Source organism: Vanellus vanellus (genome assembly GCF_965231255.1).
Source record: "Vanellus vanellus genome assembly, chromosome: 17".
Taxonomy (NCBI): Eukaryota; Metazoa; Chordata; class Aves; order Charadriiformes; family Charadriidae; genus Vanellus; species Vanellus vanellus.
Genome location: NC_138922.1, coordinates 12,487,825 through 12,507,353, shown reverse-complemented (window position 1 = coordinate 12,507,353; position 19,529 = coordinate 12,487,825). Strand labels below are relative to the sequence as shown.

The window sequence follows — 19,529 nt, the reverse complement described above, 5'->3', positions numbered from 1 at the left end:
GTGTGATGTTTCCAGGAGAGGGGCTCTCGCAGGCAGCCAGGAGGCAGCCCGGAGCTTTAGGATCACAGACTGGTCAGGGCTGGGAGGGCCCTCTGGAGCCCCCCCAGTGCCACCCCCCGTCAGAGCAGGGGCACCTCCAGCAGTGGCACAGGACACCTCCAGGCGGGTTTGGAATGGCTCCAGAGGGGGAGACTCCCCCCCTCTCTGGGCAGCTGTGCCAGTGCTCTGCCGCCCGCACAGGAGAGAAGTCCCTCCTCAGGTTGAGATGGAACTGCCCATGGTCACGTTTGTGCCCGTTCCCTCTTGTCCTGTCACTGGGCACCACTGGAAACAGACTGTTCCCATCCCCCGGCACCTGCCCTTTGGGGATTGATGAGCGTTGAGAAGATCCCCCCTCAGTCTTCTGTTCTCCAGACTAAAAAGCCCCCACGTCCCTCAGCCTGTCCTCATAGGAGAGATGTTCTAATCCCCTCATCATCTCCGTAGCCCTTTGCTGGACCCTCTCCAGCAGTTCCCTGTCCTTGTGGAACCGGGGAGCCCCAAACTGGACACAGTGCTCCAGATGCGGCATCACCAGGGGGATGACCTCCCTCCCCCTGCTGGCCACAAGATGCTGAGGTGGTTTTCATAAACACTACAGCTTTGGGAAAACACACCACGTTTCCCACACCTGACCACAGAGGTTGAAAAGTTTTGTGCTGGAAGGAGCTTATCCCAACCTTGGTCCTCAAGCCATGACCCGTGTCTTCATAATTAATCAACCCTATTTGCACGTTACCTGCTTTTTCTACCCTGCAGAAGGCTTTAGGGATGCTTCTGATGTGCTTGAAGGTCTCTGAGGAAGATGATGTAACGCTGGTTCAGAGCAACCGGTAGGTTTCCCTTCTGTCTCTAGGTTTGTTTTCCGACCTGGACACTCATTCCCATTTGGGCGTTATCACCTACGGCGTTTCCATGACGACGCTGGAGGATGTCTATCTGAAGCTGGAAGTTGAGGCAGAGATCGATCAAGCAGGTGGGATGGACCGTGGCTGTTTTCCTGCTTTCCCTCGTATTTGATTTAGTCTTAATTAGGGTAGAATTGTCCGTGCCCCATCACTGCAGAAGGAGTTTTGCTATGGAGGTGAGAATAAAACAGCCTCTCGCGGACCGCTACATCCAGCAGCGTGGGGCTCCTTCGGTCGCGTGGCATTCCAGGCTTTTGAAATATTTAACATGAAAAACAGACAAAAGCAACGAGTCGGGTGCGGAGTGATTCTGGGAGGATCTGGGGGAAAAGCTTTTTACTGTCTGTCTCTGCAGCAATTAATTCTTCGTCCGGTTTTTCATCCGCTGCTTTACAATTGCCCTTTGTATGGCTAGCTTTTTAGAAGGGGCTTTATTTTTCTAATGGAGCTTATTTTCAAGGAACTGTAAATGCGCAGTATAAAATTCGTTTCCAGCCTTCTGCGTGAACAGTAGCATGAGTAGCCCACCCTTAAGGCTGAAGAAGCTGAACTTGTCTTTCTTCCCCCCCTTTAAATTAACTTCCAATTGAAATGAAGAATTGGGACCGCTTGATATGACCCCAGAATGAATCAGTTCTTCTTTTGATGTCAACTTTGAACGGTTTAAACTACCTTAATCTTTCCAGAGCTCCCGTTGTGATATGGACTAGTAAACTGTGCTGCTCGGCAAAGCTTTTGGGTGGCTGTCAGAGGGTTTAACAGCTGAATGTACCGGTACCGAATAACACAGGTGGTACAAAGGCTACTGGTATGAAACTGGGGCAGGCCGCACCTTTTGAGCGGCAGAAGTTTGTATCGTCTGCCTTAAGCGTCTGCTGCGCGGGTGATTCGGGGCTTTGGGGTCGATCGGTGTCCTTGAGGTTAAGTTGAGAGATGGGGATGAGGTGAGGTGGCTTCTGCCATAGCGAGGGGCAGGCACCGGCGGCCGCCCGGCTTTCCCCAGCCGTGCCATTCCAAACCCCGTAACTCTGACAGAGCGGCGAATTTGTCAGGTTTTACCCTCTCCTTTTCCAGATTATAGCGTGTTCAATTCCCAGCAAGTGCAGGATGAAATGGATACAAAGTCCTTTGACGATATGGAGCAGAGCCTCCTGATGCTCTCGGAGACGAAGGCGCCAGCGATGAGCAACACGGCCCTCTGGAAGAAGCAGGTTTCCACCGTAGCGAAAGTTCATTTCCTTAGTCTCAAGCGGGAAAATAAATGCGTGAGAGTTATGTAAGTATTGGGGCTTTCTCATTTTGTATGCAAAATTCTCAAAAGTGGTCTGAATGACACTAGGGAAACGGCAGCGGGCGATTAATTTATTTTTTTTTCCCATAGTTACATTTAAAAAAAAATAAGTACAAAGCTACGCGTTACTGCTGAATACATACTTTTGGGGGATGAGGGAAATGTTTTAATAACATGCACGTAAACCGGGTTGGCTTTCGCTAAATTTTAACGAAAACAAAACTTTTTTCTTTCTTTCAGGTTGTTGCTTTTTCTGATTTTTCTTGTCGTTCAGATTTTATTGTTTTTCATACACCACATCATCAAAAATTCTGTAGCTGCTATCAGGCTTTCCCCAGACCTGTACTTGCTGAAGCCCGGAGAGGACTATCACAAGTACAGGAGCCGTCTCCTGCTGCAGAACTCCACAGGTAGGAGAGCAGAGGCGCTCCGCGGGAGAGCTCCTGTCTCCACCACGCTCCCACGTAGCGTTTCACATGGTGGGGAAAGATGGTGTGTGCTACTTCTGGGATTGGGGACAGGCTTTTTCCTTGAAATTTACCCGAACGGAGAGTTTCCAAGTACCCGCAGATGGCAGAGAGTGAGCGTCCTTTGTGCCGTAGGCTTTGGTTCGCAGTTCCTCCTCCTCCTCCTGTGTCTGGCAGCCTTGTGCTCGCTCTGTCTCGAGACGGAGAGATGACCCCTGTGAAGGAACTGGGTGGGGAGACACTTAGATCCTTCAACGTTAAACTCCCGCTACAAAGCGTTTTGGACAATTCCTTTTCGTTTCAACGTAGGATGTTTTAAAAGTTGCGCAGCAGCGATCTGGGCAATAGAACCGAGCGTCTGTTTGAGCTGTCGGGAATTTGGGCTTAATACAACTTAGTTTCTCCGGACACTGTATCGACGTGCCACTGGTGCCCTGCTCTCTGTTCGGCTGAGACGTGGAGGACGCTGCTAATGCTCGTCGGCAGCTCCGCTTCTTCGCTGCTGCATTTGACTTGCACAAATTCATTGCACAATATAACCAAACAATTGTCTGGAATGCTTTGGAGTGGGAAGCCGAAATAAAAACATTCCCGTTGTTCAGAATAGCGGAGGATTCTTTTTGGTGGGCACGTGTAAGGAAGCGGTGCTCTCTCATTGTGGGGTTATATCAGTGGAAAAGCATTGATAATTGTGCGCGAAGTGGTCCAAGCGGGGGATGAGTAATCATAGAATTGTCTAGGTTGGAAGAGACCCTTGGGATCATCGAGTCCAACCATCTACCCTACCCTACAAAGTTCTCCCCTATGCCATATCCCCCAACACCACATCTAAACGTCTCAAACACATCCAGGGATGGTGACTCAACCACCTCCCTGGGCAGTCTATTCCAATGCCCCACCACCCTTTCTGTGAAAAATTCTTTCCTAATGTTCAGTCTGAATCTACCCTGGTGGAGCCTGAAGCCATTCCCTCTCGTTCTGTCATTAATTACCTGTGAGAAGAGACCGGCACCAACCTCTCTACAGTGCCCTTTCAAATAGTTGTAGAGAGTGATGAGGTCTCCCCTCAGCCTCCTCCTCCTCAAACCAAACAGTCCCGGCTCCTTCAGCCGCTCTTCATAGGATTTGTTTGCGAGGCCCTTCACCGGCTTCATGTTGTTTTCTCTGTCGTACACCAGAATCGGATATCGACGGCATTGTCCGCTCTCTCGGGAGCATGAACGTACTCTTGGAGATGTTCAATGACAGCGATTACGTCTCGGCCGCACCTCACAGCGCGGCTCTAAACGTGTTTGACCTTCAGTCCAGACAGGTGAGACGCGGCGGCGGGCCGGGCCGCGTCCCCGAGGGCAGAGGGGCGGCTGCTTAGGGGTTGGCTTTGCTCTGCTCCTGCCCGAAAGGCACATAAAGAGTCCTATCGTCAAATGATTTCATATAACATTGCTCATACAAGAGGCCTGCAAAGAGGCCTTGTATTAACAGAACGGAACTGTTACCAAAGTAAACGTTCTTCCATAATGATAATTATGGCAGGCTAATAAAACTTCCATCCCCCTTTCTTCTTTTGGCTTTTTGTATGCTTGCGGGGAAATATTTTACTTCACAAGAGACCTGGCATAGGAATTTATTATTATTATATTATTATTTTATTTTTTTTTTTTTTTAGTTATACTGGCTGAATTGTACAATTTGACAGCAGTATAATTCCGTGGTGCTCTGGTGTGTAAAGAAAAACGAGTTTCTTGGATTGCAAGTGTTCGTTTCAGTAGGAGCGTCAGGAAGCTTTGAGCATTGGGGTCGTATTTAATCTCCAACAAAGGAACTGCTTTGCAATATGCCAACTCTGCCTCTTGTTCCCCTTTTTATTCATTGCAAACCGTTACTATTAGAGCGGCAGCGCAGCCCTCGGCGGATGGGAATTTTCGCCCGTCTGGTTTTTAAGTGCGTTAACAAGAACATATGAGTGTGGGTCGTTGTGCGTTTTGTTTTTCAGACTGTAGTTGTCGGGAGCCTCATTTGTCATAGCGTTGCAGTTGCATAAAACATTCTGGGAATTTATTCCGAATAATTCGCTCTCTACGAGCATGACTTTTCCTGAATTAGGTTATGTCTTATAACCGCCCTGAGCAGCCCAGAGCTTCCTGCAAAGCCTACTCTATTATGCAAAGATTTTTCCCCACGTTGATGTTTAATTAAGCCCATAGGAGACCCCCGTGAGGGTATTACCCTTTTGCGCAGAAGAATTAACACAGCAAACAGTTTCCTTTCCAGAACTATGTTTTCACGGTCGTATTCAACAGCACCATGGTGCATTCCCTGCCCGTTTTGATGAACATCGTCAGCAATTTACTTCTGCGCAATTTCAACGTGACGGAGAGCATTCAGATCTGGAGTAACCCCTTCGTGCAGGTGAGCGGCGCCCGGGGGAGCTGCACGGCAAAAAAAAAAACAAAAAAAAACCAAACCAAATCCAAATCCCTCTCCGACACGGGGCGGGCGGCAGAGCATCCCCGGGGCGAGACGGGGAGCGCCAAACCGCTCCGGAGACCGCGGGAGAAGTTCTGGCGGGGCTGAAGGCGGGGATGCCACAGGTCTGCTGCCTCCTGCCCTGAGCTGGGGTGGCCTTCAGGAGAGGAGAGGACCTGCTGCAGGAGGTAGATGCTCTAGGGCTTTATTAGACGCTCTTCTAAATACTCCAAAAACTTCCATAGGTTTTTTTTTTTTTTTTCTTCATGCTGCGGCTCAGATGATCTTGAGATACCCGGAACGGATGTTTTAGTGTTTACAGTCGCCTTCCAATTCTTCGAAATGCTTTTTTTTTTTTTTATTTGGGTCGTGCACCGGCTGGTATTGAGGAAATCTGATTTATATTTCAGAATCTTCCAGACACAATTTTCCGACTGGAGATCTATTTTGAAGCTGTGTTACTGGGAATCATTATCACTGGAATGCCACCCTATTTTGCCATGGACAATGCAGAAAACCATAAGGTAAACTCCTCGGTGTTGATTCGGAGACTGCACAAGAGCTTCAAAACCTTGGGATTTGGGGAATGTCTTAAGAGGTGTTTGAAATAGCACCTTTAGCCGTGAGCAGCAGTGTGGCTGTGACTGCTGGTCGCCGCCTGGGGTAGAGCAGGTTTGGGGAAAGCCCTTTTGCTTTCTGTGGAATGGCTTTTTGCTTCTTTGGCAGCTAAAATCAGCAGTAAGTGGGTGACGCGCTGATGCAACGTCGGTGGAAAAGCTGTTTGTTAGAGGGAAAACCGAGATCCTGCTCACGCCCCGGGGCGCATTAACATACTGTTAATTTTAGTCAAGGGGGAATGGCTTCACGCTGGAAGAGGGGAGATTTAGATGAGATATTGGGAGGAAATTTTCACTCTGAGGGTGGTGAGCCCCTGGCGCAGGGTGCCCCGAGGAGCTGTGGCTGCCCCATCCCTGGAGGTGCTCAAGGCCGGGTTGGACGGGGCTGGGAGCAACCTGGGCTGGGGGGAGGTGGCCCTGCCCAGGGCAGGGGATGGCACTGGATGGTCTTCAAGGTCCCTTCCAACCCAAACCATTCTGTGATTCTGTGGTTAATATTTAATTAACGTTGTATTTTCCTGCTGCAGATCAAAGCGTACACGCAGCTGAAGATAGCGGGGCTTTATCCCTCCGCTTACTGGACTGGGCAAGCCGTCGTCGACCTCCCGCTGTTCTTCTCCATCCTTGTCCTGATGATAGGCAGCCTCTTCGCTTTTCACTACGGCGTTTATTTCTACGTGGGCAAGTTCCTCGCTGTGGTGAGCGCGGGGGAAACCGCAGCGCACGTGGGGATGTGGGGGATGCGAGAGCATGGTTATGGTCTTTTCCACAGGTGCTTTTTATTAGTTTATTTTTATTAGATGGTTCAGCAGACTGGGTTTTTTTGTTTGGTTGGTTTTTTTTCAACTAATATACAGGGAAAATGCCTCTTTTCAACCAATATACAGGAAAAATGCCTCTGACTGGCGCAGAGGCACCAGTCAGGCTGCACCAAAGGCAAAACAGTACTGCTGCTCGTGGGGAAAAAATATTAATATTTTGGAGTTTAATTCGGAACTGGAATAAAATGGAGCTTTACAATACCAGGATCTTCCAAGGAAAGGCTTCGTCTTTTTTTGCCCTGCTTGCCCACTCCGCTTTGCCCTCTTCGCTGCTCGGTTTGCGTCGGCGTGCAGCTAATGCCGAGGTTACAGGGACTTTGAACGCAGAGCAGCTCCGCGGTGAATTGCAGCAGATGATTAAATTGAAAAGACTACAAGTCTTCCTGTCTTTTATATTCAGAGTGGGCTTTCCTCGGATACTGTCTGTAATGGAGAGGAATCCCATTTTCCGAGCGGCTTTCCCAGAAGCCCCGAGTTAATCGGGTTTGGGCTGTGACCGTTGCGCCGCAGGGCTGTTTTTCTACCAGCGCATCTGCCCTTGCTTTAGTTTCTGCAAAAATGCTAAGGCTGAAGGGTGGAATTCCTAATGTTTGCCAAAGTCTTCGGGTCAACGTTGGTGGGAGCCTGTGTTATATAAAAAAAAAAAAAAAAAAAAGGGAACTAGTTGAAAAGGAACTGAGTGAGTGAGGTTCCTGCTGACCCAGGTACTCTTTTATTTGTGTCTTTAATAGTATATACTGTATGTAGCAAAGAGGAAAAACATATCAATTTGAGTGACAAAGAAGAATCCAGAGTTATGTGGCGCACTGAAGTGATTCCAGGTGATTCCCCCTGGCTTCTGGCTGTACGTTTCCTGAGACACCTTTCCTGTCTTTGCAGATCTTTTGCCTCATCGGTTATGTCCCCTCAGTCGTGCTCTTCACTTACGTGGTCTCCTTCACGTTTAAAAAAGTCCAGAATACGAAAGAGTTTTGGTCCTTTATATTTTCAGTGGTGAGTAACTTTACCCGGAGTCGTTAGCTGGGAGGACTGGTTATCTCCAAAGCCAAAGAGGCTTCCCAGTTATTTTATTTAACTGCGTGTCCTTAAGGCACGAGAAATTTGAGACATTTACCGATGTCTCTTTATCACTGTCCTATCCTAAATGATAAAAGCTTTAAAGAATATGCCTCAAATTAGGTAACTTGTGCTTAGAGAGTCTGAACTGGATGAAAATGGACTTTATTTTTTTTTTTCCCCTTTTCTTTTGTGCAGACAGCCTTGCTCTGTACGGTAGTCACTGAAGTGGCCTTTTTTCTGGACTATTACCTGGTAACCACCATCCTGCATTATGTCTTCTCCATCTTCATTCCTATTTATCCCCTTATTGGCTGTCTGATTTGTTTTATAAAGGTAAGGGGACACGAGGAACCCTCCCCAGAGCTCTCGTAGGTGGCTGGGACTGGGTGGGTGTCCTTAATGATAACGAGAGAGCAGATACCCACCTGGTGCTGTAGTGTCACCCGTAGCCACTTAACACGTGAAGAATAGCAACTGGTGGTGAAAAGGCGCCTTTCTTTTCCTGTAAGCAGAACGTTGCAGTTTTAAAATGAGGAAATAAGCAAACCTTCCATGAAATATGTAAAGGAAAACCGTGCGTTTCTCGGCCTGTGGCCCGGGCGGACACGGTGGTGGGAGGATGGGTTAATTGGGAGTCGGAGGCTTTAAACCGGGAGCAGCCCCGGGGGCTTTGGTGGAGCTTTATTGGCCTCAAACTGGTGCAAGCAGAGTCTCTGCAGAGCTCGGAAGGTGCTTGAGCAGCCTCACTTAAATGACTGACTTGAGATTAAAGCGCGGTGTGGAATACGCGGTCAATGGTAAGTGGTTATTTACCTGAAGGCAGTTTTTTTGCCTTGTCAGGTCTCGTGGAAAGGGAAGCGAAAGAATGGAGGATACTACGACCCGTGGGACCGGCTCCTGGTAGCAGTCGTAGCTGTAAGCACGATTATTTGATTATTTGCCATATTTGCTGTAGAGAATTGCTGACTCCTGCTGGCGGCCCCCTTCTCTTGAGGCACCTTTGTTAATAAAGACTCGCTGGGACGCTGAGCAGGGCGGGAACCTGCAGCTCCGCAGCCTGTCGCGGCACAAACCGTGTCAGGAAAAGCCGCCGTCCCTACCAGCTCGACCTCTGCTGCTTCGCCGGTCTTATTAACGGTGCTGATATTAATCCTGATTATTGCGGGAGCCTGTGCTGATGGAGCAAGAGCTCCAGAGCGGGGGATAGTCCTTTCTCTCTCCAAAAACCCCAAATAATTGCCGTTAAATCTAAGCAGACGCTGGTGGCGGTGTCTAATGATACGTTTCATCATCTTGGAAACATCCAGCTCTTCCCCACCACGGAATTGCTGAGCTTCTTGTCACTCATCGCACCGGTGGGGTCACCTATAGGATCCCCTATAGGGTCCCCTATAGGGTGACCGGCCTCGCAGCGCCCCGAGTAACCAGGACTGTATCTGTGTGGTTTAGCCCTATTTGCAGTGCGTCGTGTGGCTCTTCCTACTGCGGTGTTTCGAGCTGAAGAACGGAGGGAGGACAGTTAGAGAGGACCCGTTTTTCAGGTGCGTCTCTGTCGAACAGACTTTGAAAAAGCAATAGTCCAAAGAAGCCGTTTTTAAAAACGACGGCGGTGATTAAAGTGGAACGTGCGGCGCGTAGCTGGGGGGGATGTTGCAGGAAACCAAATACCTGCGGTTGTAGCCCATCCCGAGTGTCTGAAGAATGTGTTCTCCTAACTTTAGTTTTCTGAAATTCAGTCCGTAAAATGCGTAAAGAGGGTTTTTACTTCCTTTTAAGTTGTATCGGTGCAAAATCGGGAATTTTGTAAGGATGTCCCCTCTATAAAAATAGGAGAACTTCCTTTCCCCTTGCGTGGCTGGAGATGCCGTACCCCGGCGAAGAGCTCAGCACAAAGATGACGTAGTTGTAATCATTGACAGCTCTTTCTGCTCTGTTGGGGCTTCTCCGATGCGCCGCCTAGATTTGTGACTCCTGGGTTCAGCAAGCCCAAATTGCTTTCCGCATCAGAGCAGCGCGCGAATCCCGACTGATTTCTCCATCATCAGCGCTTTGTTCCACCTGAACGCCGAGCAGAGGCCGCGTGTTGTTTTCTTCCCCTTAGAAAATGTTTCACGAAAGCCAAAACCTGGAAGTTCCCCGAGGTCCCGCCTGACGAGAGCGAAGATGAAGACGTGAAGGCGGAGAGGCTGCGAGTCCAAGAAATCCTGAGCAGCCCCAAAAGCGAGGAGGTAACGCTGTGCGCCCCCTGGCGCTGCCCAGACCCCGAATTCGGGAGGTTTCCCGGAGCTGTTGGGATCTGCAGCCCCTTCCCTCTTCTCTAGCAGATGCCAGCGATCCTGGTCAGCCGCTTGCACAAGGAGTTTGATGAAAGAAAGGAGTTTCTGCTGGGGAGAAAAATAAAGAAAGTGGCAACGAAACACGTGTCCCTCTGTGTAAAAAAAGGTTGGGGTTAAATTACGTGCTCTTGAGGTGGTTTATTTGCCAAACCAACTCTTGAATCCATTTATCCGACCTCATGGGCGACGTTGTGTGTGTTGTCCGTCCTCTAGGAGAAATACTGGGGCTGTTGGGACCCAACGGAGCTGGGAAGAGCACGTTAATTAATATGCTCGTTGGAGAGATTGAGCCAACCAGTGGGCAGGTATGTTATGTGCTACAAACGAAATAAGAAATGAACTTGTATTTGATCTTTTTTTTATTACCATCGCAAGCATTCCCAAGTGGGTTTTGCTAAAACTTGGCAAAATCGGTCATGAAACTTAAACCGTTGTTGAGTAAAGTCTATATATTTTCCTTTGAAGGTTCTGATGGGAGATTATTCTTTTGGACTGAACAGCGAAGATGACTCGGTGAAATTTGTGGGGTACTGTCCTCAAACGAATCCGCTTTGGCCAGATATTACGCTGCAGGAACACTTTGAGATTTATGGCGCTATCAAAGGAATGAGTCAGACTGACGTTAAGGAAGTCATAAAACGGTAAGTAGCTTATTATAGAAATGTTTAAGGTTTTAGCTATATTTTTCTTAGGGCTTTTTTTTTTTCTCCCCGTAACTGCTAAGACAGTATTTTTGTTCATTTAAGTTTGATTGCATCTTTTCAGCGAATTCGGCGAGTGCGGGTTTGTACGTTAGGAGGTACAGATTGGGCCACAGAAAATCAAACTGGTATTTGTTTAGAGGTTATTTGCGAGGTATCCTTTGTATGCAAAGGGCTTGGAGCCGTTTCTGGGCTGTCACCTCCTTTAGGAGGATGCGCTAACCATGACCTGGCAGAGGCTGCAAGGGCTCGGAGCCGTTTCTGGGCTGTCACCTCCTCGAGGACCCCGGGGCGGGAGGTCTTGTATGGAAGCACCCAGCTCCGATTCTGCTTACTGCTCTGCTTTTTTCATACTTCACATACAACTATTTGTAAGCGAGTTCTTCCAAGGAGAGGGGTTCACATCCTGCGCCGTGAAGGGGGAGCCCAACCGTCGCTCCCTCAGCTTTTCAGGCGTGGTCCTCCCCCTTTCCGCAGCATCGCGAGTGCGCTGGATTTGAAAGACCACCTGCAGAAGACAACGAAGAAGCTGGGCGTGGGGCTGAAACGCAAGGTACGGGGGAGCTTCTGGAGCTGCCGGGTCGGGCGTCCCCCGCAGCCGTCGCATCCTTACCCTTTCCCTTTGCCTCCCCCCAGCTGTGCTTTGCCCTGAGCATGCTGGGCAACCCCCGGGTCACGCTCTTGGACGAACCGTCCACTGGGATGGATCCGAAAGCCAAGCAGCACATGTGGTGAGTGCCACCAGGGCCACAGGCTCCTTTCTCGTTGGGGAATTTGCCGGGTTTGACGCGCGCGTTATCCCCGTTAACGCTAGGGAGAGCCACAGACGGGGAATCGACGCTGCCTCGGTGCCCGGTGCGCTGCTTCTGTGTCCTCTCCCAGAACAGTTGGGAGATTAAAAGCTTGAAAGTCGAAAGAAATCTGGAAGTATAAGTGTAAGGATTTGAGTCACCTCCGTGGAGAAAATCAGGTGTTAATTGTTGCTGTGGCAGTAGGATTGGTCCATAAGATAGAGGGTTTGTGTGTGACCCATCACGGTCCCCTTGTGCTGCCGACCCGGGATTTACTGTTACCTGCTGAATGTTTTATTCAGGGTTGGGTTTTTTTTTTTTTTGGTTACGTTTCGCAGGCGAGCAATTCGAGCAGCTTTTAAGAATAAGGAGAGAGCAGCTATCCTGACCACTCACTACATGGAAGAGGCAGATGCTGTTTGTGACCGTGTGGCCATCCTGGTGTCCGGGCAGCTCAGGTACCGCCGGAGCTCTCCCATGTCGTGGGAGGCGTCCACTAGAACGTATTTCTTTGAAAATGCGAGTAGACAATTTTTTTACGCCTTAAACTTGGAGCAAAATTGAACTTAAACTGCAAAAAGGGTCTGTTAGAAATTAGGCTGCTTTTTGAGCGCAGTGTGACACGTACAACTCTCACTGTCTCTCTGCGCTTGGCAGATGTATAGGTACGGTGCAACACCTGAAGAGTAAGTTTGGCAGAGGATACTTCTTGGAAATGAAATTAAAAGAAACAGCAGACTTGCAGCAGGTGGAGTATCTGCAGAGCCAGATTTTGCACATCTTCCCAAACGCGAATCGTCAGGAGAGGTGAATTTCAACAAATCCGCAGAACACGTTGGTGCTAATGCATCCCCTGATTTCTCCGCAGTTCCTTGGCACCGAGTAGGGAATGCCGTGGTACTAAGATTTACCGGAAAAAAAAAAAAAAAAAATTACATGTGGCTTAAAAAAAAAAAAAATAAATAAAAGAGGAAGAGTTTTGCAGGCCAGGAGCCGCTGCCAGGGCGGTGGTGGCCGCGAGCCCTGCCTGCAGATGTTTGGCACGGAGGAAGCAAAACTCGATTTCTGCATAGCTGGTGCCTGACGGCTTCCTCCTCGGTCGGGGCCCCCGGGACGCGGGGGTAAAATCTGAGTCACTGAGTCACGGGCCCTTATCTAGAAATGTTTTGGACGTTTTCTGCGGGTACCGCAAAGTTTGAGGGTGGGTTGGTTGGTTTTGCCCCAACAGCTTTGAGTTTCTGCGGTATGAACTCGAGGGTCTGGCTTGGTGGCCGCTGGTGAGACTCTCCGAAAAAGGGCACTGCCGGCGTCGTATGAGGAGCATTCCTCAAATGCAGGAGATGTGGAGGAGAGTTGATTTTTCAGAAACGAATATGTGGGGTATTGGCTTTATAGCAGAACTCCCGTTCTGGAGTCTGGGTTGCGGGAACCGCTGCGTGATGCAAAGTCCCAAGAGATGCTGTGACCTCCGTCCGAGTTCACTTGAAAGGCAAAACCCTTCTGACTTTGGGAGTTCCGGGCAGCGATTTTTCTTTCACGAGTTTATAGGCAGAATATAAATGGTTGAGTCTTGGCTGAAGAGCATACAAATCGTAGAGTGGTCTTGGGGGGGGTCTCGGCTGATGCACCAGGACCTGCGTCTCTGAGATGGGTTATAAACCGGCTGGTCCGGGAGGAGCTGCATCATTCCCCTTCTGTGATGATGACGAGTCAAAATGCCTGGAGTAACCTTCAGAAAATGAGTTTAAATCCATTCACTTGGGTATTAACATTTTTGCTTTGACTGGTTTTACCTGAAGCTAAATTCGCTTTGTTTCTTTATTCCAGTTTTGCTTCTATTTTGGCGTATAAAGTTCCTAAAGAAGATGTACAGTCGCTCTCGCATTCTTTTTCCAAGCTGGAAGAAGGTAATTAAGCGCTTGCCACGCATCACATAACAGAAATCCTTTCGCCTCCCGTAACTGACACGTTTGCCGCGCGGTGGCACTTTTGCATTCCTCTTCCAAATTCATTTAATTTATTTTTTTTTCTGTTGTGATTGGTGTCCCCAACTGTTTATTGTGAAACGAAGAGTAAGCGCTTGTACCGGCTTAAAATGCGTTAAATCCGGTTGGGTCAGATGGTGAAGTATCCCTAAATACACTCTCTCGTTAATTCTTTTAACAGTGAAACACGCCTTTAACATCGAGGAGTACAGCTTTTCTCAGGCGACGCTGGAACAGGTATGTTGAAGAAGGGGATGTTTCGTGGGAGTAAACCCTGCCGGGCGAAGGCGTGCCAGGTTTTTTGACGGGGTTTTCGCAGTCCTCCGGGCTGGATTTGCGTTGTCCCCGCTGCGCGGGAGCCGTGCGTCCCATCTGGGCACGTGGCGGTGGAGGGAGGGAGAGGATGGTGGGCGCGGGGCGGGCAGCCCGTCCTCGGCGCCCGGCTTTCAGGCTGCTGCACTGATGCCTGTTGGGGCGTTTTTTTTGGGGGGGGGGGGGGGGGGGGGGGGGACTGAAATTCCCTTTTCCGAAGCGAATGGGGACTGACAGTTCACGGAATCACGGAGTTTTCAGAGTTGGAAGGGACCTCTAGAGATCATCCAGCCCCACTCCCTGCCAAAGCACATCCCTCAGGACTGCATCCAGGCGGGGCTTGAACACCTCCAGAGAAGGGGACTCCCCCCCTCCCTGGGCAGCCTGTGCCAGAGCTCTGTCACCCTCACCGTAAAGAAGTGTTTCCGTATATTTGAACGGAACTTCCTATGTTCCAACTTGTGCCCATTGCCCCTCGTCCTGTCACTGGGAACCACTGAAAAGAGCCTGGCTCCATCCTCCTTCAGCCCACCCTTTAGATACTTGTACGCCATAATAAGGTCTCCCTTCAGCCCTCTCTTCTCCAGGCTAAAGAGTCCCAGCGCTCTCCGCCTTTCCTCATAAGGGAGATGCTCCAATCCCGCAATCATCTTAGTTGCCCTTCGCTGGACTCGCTCCAGCAGTTCCCTGTCCCTCTTGAACTGGGGAGCCCAAAACTGGACACAGTGTTCCAGTTGTGGCCTCACCAGTGCAGAGTAGAGAGTTCCCCCGCTCCTCTTTAATCCCATTTTCTCCTTTAAAAATATCCTCCTTTAAAAATAAGATGCCAGCTGCAGGGACTGGAGCCTAATAAATTTGTGGCGTTAGTGGAAATAACGCTCTGATTTATTCAAACGGCGGGCGTTGCTGTTCGTTTCTGAAAGGAGGGTAAAGCTGAGGCTTATTATTGCTTATTCCGGATCAGTTATTGCTGACGGTAAGCGTCCTTCAGCGTATATTTGGTTCAACTTCCTTTTCATTGCGCTCGCGAGGAAATGAGGCGGGAGGGTAGGAGCGAGGAGAGAAAAAAAAAAAACCCAAATGCTAAAAACTTCCTGCTCGGAGATGGAGGGATACATTCAATACTCATGAGATTTTTAGCATGATTTCCATTCGGGACCAAGAAAGATCTCGGAAGGAGTGGGGGCGTATTCCTTTTCTGTCTGTTCCAGGTGTTCGTGGAGCTTGCGAAGGAGCAGGAGGAGGAGGACAGCAGCTTCGGCACGCTGAACAGCACGCTGTGGTGGGAGAGGACGCAGGAGGACCGAGTCGTTTTCTGAGCTCTTTACGGTCCGGATCCGCTCGGCAGCTCGGGATTCGTGCCGGCGGCGACCATCCTCTGCGCGCACCTTGGGGCGGGTGCGTGGCGGGGGGGGGGGAAAAATCAGAGCTGGCACAGTCGCGGCAAACATTTTTGGGAAGCACCGAGCGTGTTGCAGCGCCCTGGCCTTAGGAATAACGCCCCGGTAGCGGTGAGCGTCCCCGCCGTTATTCTGGCTCCTCTGAAATTCCTCCTCCCCTCGCTGTTTCCCGGTTTGCGTCGAGCGAGGAGATGCTGCCATGGCAGTCAGTCGCCGCCGCCGCCGCCTGCCCGGGGTCGGGCTCTCCTTGCTGGGAGCCGTGCGTTTGAGCAAAACCAGTTGTTGCTGGTGTGTCGCTGGTTGGCGGGGCCGTGCCGTGCCTCCTGCCCGACGCGCGTCCCCGGCAAGGTCCCGCTCCCCCGCCGGCTGCTCCGTCCCTGCTTACGCTTAGAAGACACACCTGCTTAGAAGAGAGGGGGAAAACCACTCCGAAGCAATCGTATTCACTGCGAAGAGGGTCCTGAATGACACCGGGAGCTGAGCTGGGTCTCCGACCAACGCGAAAAGGTTCATTTACAGATATAATACGGCACTTGTCAGCGCTCGTACCCCTTTGCGCTGCGGGTTGGCAGCTGGGGCTGCCGCCTGCTGCCGTCCCGGGTGGCGTTGGTGTTTGTGATGCATGTGCTGCGGGGTGAAAAGGGGGGGGGGAGGGGGGGAGGGGGGGCAGAAGCGGATGCTGTTTCTTTTTCCCACCCCTCTCCCACCCCCCGCTTGGTAAAAGTACAAAGACATAACTGTGTAGTTACGGGATTTGCGGAGATTGGTGTGAGTATTTCTCGTCTTCATTAAAACCAGTCTGATTCTTTTGTTGGGTGTAAGGGTGTGTCTCCTGCCGGCTGTTTTTAGAGACAGCCCTTTGTAGATGTTTTCGTTTCTCTTGACAGTGAATTCATAAGTACGTGCAACAGCATTTCCTAATCCGTCTTTGTTGTGATAGCAGTGAGTGATGCAGTACTGTGCTCAGCACCGGAACGTTTGCTTTGTCCTGCCCCGGCAGTTTTTCATTCACCTTCGTCAACCCCCCAAAAATCACATCCAAATTCACAGCCTCACCGGTAGGAATGGTGCCTTCGCTTTGCACAGAAGCACTGAGAAGAGCAGAATGTGTGATCCTTTATCTTAAGATATGACAGATGTACGTTGAAAATATTTTGTTGTTGTTGTTGTTTTTTTTCTACACAAAGCTATCATCACTTTTTTAGTTTTATAAGCTGAAATTAAAGATTGCTAACAGTTCATTGTGTCCGACAGTGAACAAATATAGAGATGCATTTATATTGAAACATTGGCTTCATAAGTCGTATCTATTCTATATCTTCGCATTAAAGTTAGAAAAGACCTTTGTTTTTCCTGCGAAAACTCAAAAAAACTGTGGCTTAAGGTGGAGTTCTGTGTCCCAACTGTTTGTGATTGTCAGGCAATAATGTGTGTTATACGTCTGATAATGGTTTATCATCACGTTGCGCCACAATCTGTTTCCCTTAATTTCTTACTGCACTATGGGGAGATGTGAGCTCTGTGTGCAACTTTTTCTTCCTCTTTTGTGCCCGTAGATTGCACGTAAACGTACAGATTTTGTTTTGTAGTTCAAATCTTGAGCCCAAGAACTGCAGAAACACCCGGACGTCCCGTTTGCTTCCCCGGGGAAAGGTCCCTTCCCTTCAGGGGCGCCGAGCGTGAGTCTGCGGGGGTGGGTGAGCCCTGAGCCGTGGGACGCGGCGTACCCCCCCCTCTCCTGGGCTGGTGCCGAAAGAGAGGGGGAAAAAATAGGGTTACAGCAGCCGCCTCTGAACTGCGGCTCCAGTAGTGACCTTTCTAGGGCTGAAGCTTCCCTGTAAAGAAACGGAAAAATTACCCAAATTCGGCTCTTTTTTTCTTTATGCAGCCTTTTATTTAGCCCGTTGCTCCCGGCTGCATCCCTGCTGCCCGCCGCTCGCTCTCGGCATTTTCCTCTATGTGGAGGAAAGGTGGGACCCACAGTTTTGTCTCGCGATGCCTTCCCGTGTCTGTACCTCCAGGCTTCTCCAAATTCCACCTTTGTTACTTCCATCTCTTTTTGCAAATGGTTTTTCAGCTGAGTGGCATCTGCCCATCTGTCCGGCGAGGCGCAGCGCGCTCTGTCCGCCCGCCCGTGGGAAAGTCCAGCTGTGACCTGTTCGCTTTGACATCTTAGTGTCACTCTTTTAACTTATGCTCAGAGTTAAATAGTCCGTAAAGTAGTTCGGTGCTGTCTGGGTGACATCGCCGTCTTTCAAATAGTTTATTTTCTAACGTTTCGAATGGATGGCGTGAAAACTTCCATTGGCATCTGGATTTGTTCGGCACTGTTCTTGTTTACCCCGGAGTAACCCAGCTGACGGTGGCACTGTGTTTGTGCCCTGACACGTACCAAGAATTTGGCTCGTCAAGTTAACTGCAGTGTTTGGGTGGGATCTTTTTGGCGCGGTGACATCGTGTGTCAACGGGGCGTAAGGCACCTCCCCGAAACATCACTGTGATCACAGTGTGTTGTGTCAAAAGTCTTTCAGAGTGTCATATGATGTCTATAATGGCCAGAAGAGATTAAAAATTAAACCGGAGAATGCCCTGGAAGCTCCAGAGCTTTATTCCTGCCATTTTAAGTCCCTTTGTTCAGGTGTTACCGGTGGGATGCCGAATCCCAGCCGCACCATACACCCCCCAGTGTGCGCTCTGGGAGATGAACCGGAGCTGAGGTGGCTGGATTGGGGCTGGGGGGGGGGTGGGGTGGGGGCAAATTGGTTCACTTTGTCCCACCGTTCCCGGCTATAATGGCTTCAGTTACCTTGCAGGGTCGCAGTGAGAACTTGTTAGCTGATACAGCCAAACGTGGAAGATGCGTTTACTCTGCGGTGTTATTATAAGGTGGTATTTTTCTATGGAGGCATTTAACGTGTCTGATTTTTGTTTACATTACCAAGAAAAGCCCTTATTTTAAGAATCCCTCTGTGTAGCGAATGAAGCCTATGGCGTAGCCGACATCCAGTAGCAGGAAACAGAAGGTATCGCGTCTAAAGGCGACATGTTTGTAACGCTCCTCCTGACGTTGCCGTCGGGCGCTTTGAGTCATTCGCGGTTTGATTTCATACACCCGTCTTTCTTTTACCACTTTGCTGTATTTGTAAAGTCGAGGTTTTTCCTTTTCCAGCAGAAAGTACTACCAAAATAAAGATGGATGGGATTGTTAAATGCTCGTGTTTCTTTCGCGCGTCTGTTTTGCCGTGCTGGAAATTGGGGGGGGGACTCTTTTTGAAAGCCTTTGCTGTTCCCTGGGGCACACCGGGGGGTGCAGGGGAGAGGGCTTGGGCAGAGCTGGGGGGGTTGGGGGGGGGGGGGGGGGCTGCACTGCCTTCGTCCACTTGAAAAAATTAACCCCACCGAAAAGAGAAAAAAAAAAAAAAAAAAAAATTGATTTTTCTGGTTGGAGCCATTGTCCGAGACCGGGGCCGGATGGGTGCTCCCTCCGGCACGAGGGGCGGCGAAATGGTGTTGCTGAGAGGTTTGGCTGAAGGTGGAAGGTGAAACCCCTGAACGGAGGGGATGGAGAACGCCGCCTGCTCCACCACCGCCGCGGGGGACGGCCAGCTCCGGCGGGACCCGCTGCCGAGGAGGAGGAGGAGGTGGTCCACCTCCAGCCCTGCGGGTCAGCTAAGGACCTCGAAAAAGGAAAGGGGGTTGTGCCTCACTCTCCCCGGACCCCTCACTGGGGAGGAAAATAACCCCACAGAAATTTAACCTGAACTTGGCGAAAGTTCCCAGGTTTTCATACTAGTTTTTCTTTAATAGCGTGTTAAGGGCAGTGTGCCATTTATTTTATTTTTTTTTTTTTTAAAGCTGTAAGATTAATGCATTCCCTTGTAATGCTTCCTTTAAGAGATCTTCAGAAAATCCCTAACTTAGCGTGCTGAATTTCTCCTTGACCAAAAAGAGTTTCCCAGAGCTTTCAGTTCTCCTTTTTCCTGCAACGCGCTGCTTGGAGTGTCCCCCTCGGAGGATGCTGCGCCGTCCCCAGCCCCTCTCCTCCTCCCGGTACGTGATCCGAGGTCGGTCCCGAGTTCCCCTCCTTGGGAATCCTGTGGAGCAACTGCTTGGGGATTTAATGAATGATATTTTGGGATGCCACGTGCTCCCTAGCTGCTTGCCAGTGAAGCCCCAAGGGGTTGCCTTGGAGCGGGCTCCCACTGGAGCGGCAGAGCCGGGAGCAGCAGCCGGTACACGGGATGGGAAACCCCAAGGAGCAGGTGTCATTTTTCTGTTAAAATGCATTTTCTGTAGATCCCGTGCGGGTATGCCAGGGCTCCGCGCCAGGTACCGC

General features: G+C 50.0%; 2 protein-coding genes across 2 annotated transcripts in view; both read left to right on the top strand.

Moving 5' to 3' along the window:
* The window catches only part of ABCA5 (ATP binding cassette subfamily A member 5), a gene marked incomplete at its 5' end in the record, with an annotated part of 31,979 nt that extends 15,378 nt beyond the window's left edge, over positions 1–16,601 (top strand). Inside the window, 22 exons of the mRNA XM_082492253.1 lie at positions 896–1,015; positions 2,022–2,223; positions 2,479–2,648; positions 3,884–4,017; positions 4,977–5,114; positions 5,582–5,695; positions 6,316–6,486; positions 7,489–7,602; positions 7,864–8,001; positions 8,509–8,583; positions 9,118–9,209; positions 9,770–9,896; positions 9,993–10,110; positions 10,218–10,309; positions 10,470–10,645; positions 11,183–11,258; positions 11,342–11,436; positions 11,835–11,954; positions 12,154–12,303; positions 13,324–13,403; positions 13,663–13,718; positions 15,005–16,601. Coding sequence (XP_082348379.1) covers positions 896–1,015; positions 2,022–2,223; positions 2,479–2,648; positions 3,884–4,017; positions 4,977–5,114; positions 5,582–5,695; positions 6,316–6,486; positions 7,489–7,602; positions 7,864–8,001; positions 8,509–8,583; positions 9,118–9,209; positions 9,770–9,896; positions 9,993–10,110; positions 10,218–10,309; positions 10,470–10,645; positions 11,183–11,258; positions 11,342–11,436; positions 11,835–11,954; positions 12,154–12,303; positions 13,324–13,403; positions 13,663–13,718; positions 15,005–15,112 — 2,666 coding nt within the window. The 3' untranslated portion in view covers positions 15,113–16,601. The remainder of the gene's footprint in view (positions 1–895; positions 1,016–2,021; positions 2,224–2,478; positions 2,649–3,883; positions 4,018–4,976; positions 5,115–5,581; positions 5,696–6,315; positions 6,487–7,488; positions 7,603–7,863; positions 8,002–8,508; positions 8,584–9,117; positions 9,210–9,769; positions 9,897–9,992; positions 10,111–10,217; positions 10,310–10,469; positions 10,646–11,182; positions 11,259–11,341; positions 11,437–11,834; positions 11,955–12,153; positions 12,304–13,323; positions 13,404–13,662; positions 13,719–15,004) is intronic.
* A 1,992-nt stretch (positions 16,602–18,593) lies between these two features.
* The window catches only part of LOC309679169 (ATP-binding cassette sub-family A member 9-like), a 28,385-nt gene continuing 27,449 nt past the window's right edge, over positions 18,594–19,529 (top strand). Inside the window, exon 1 of the mRNA XM_082492421.1 lies at positions 18,594–19,455. The gene's annotated coding sequence lies outside the window, so the exon portion shown is untranslated. The remainder of the gene's footprint in view (positions 19,456–19,529) is intronic.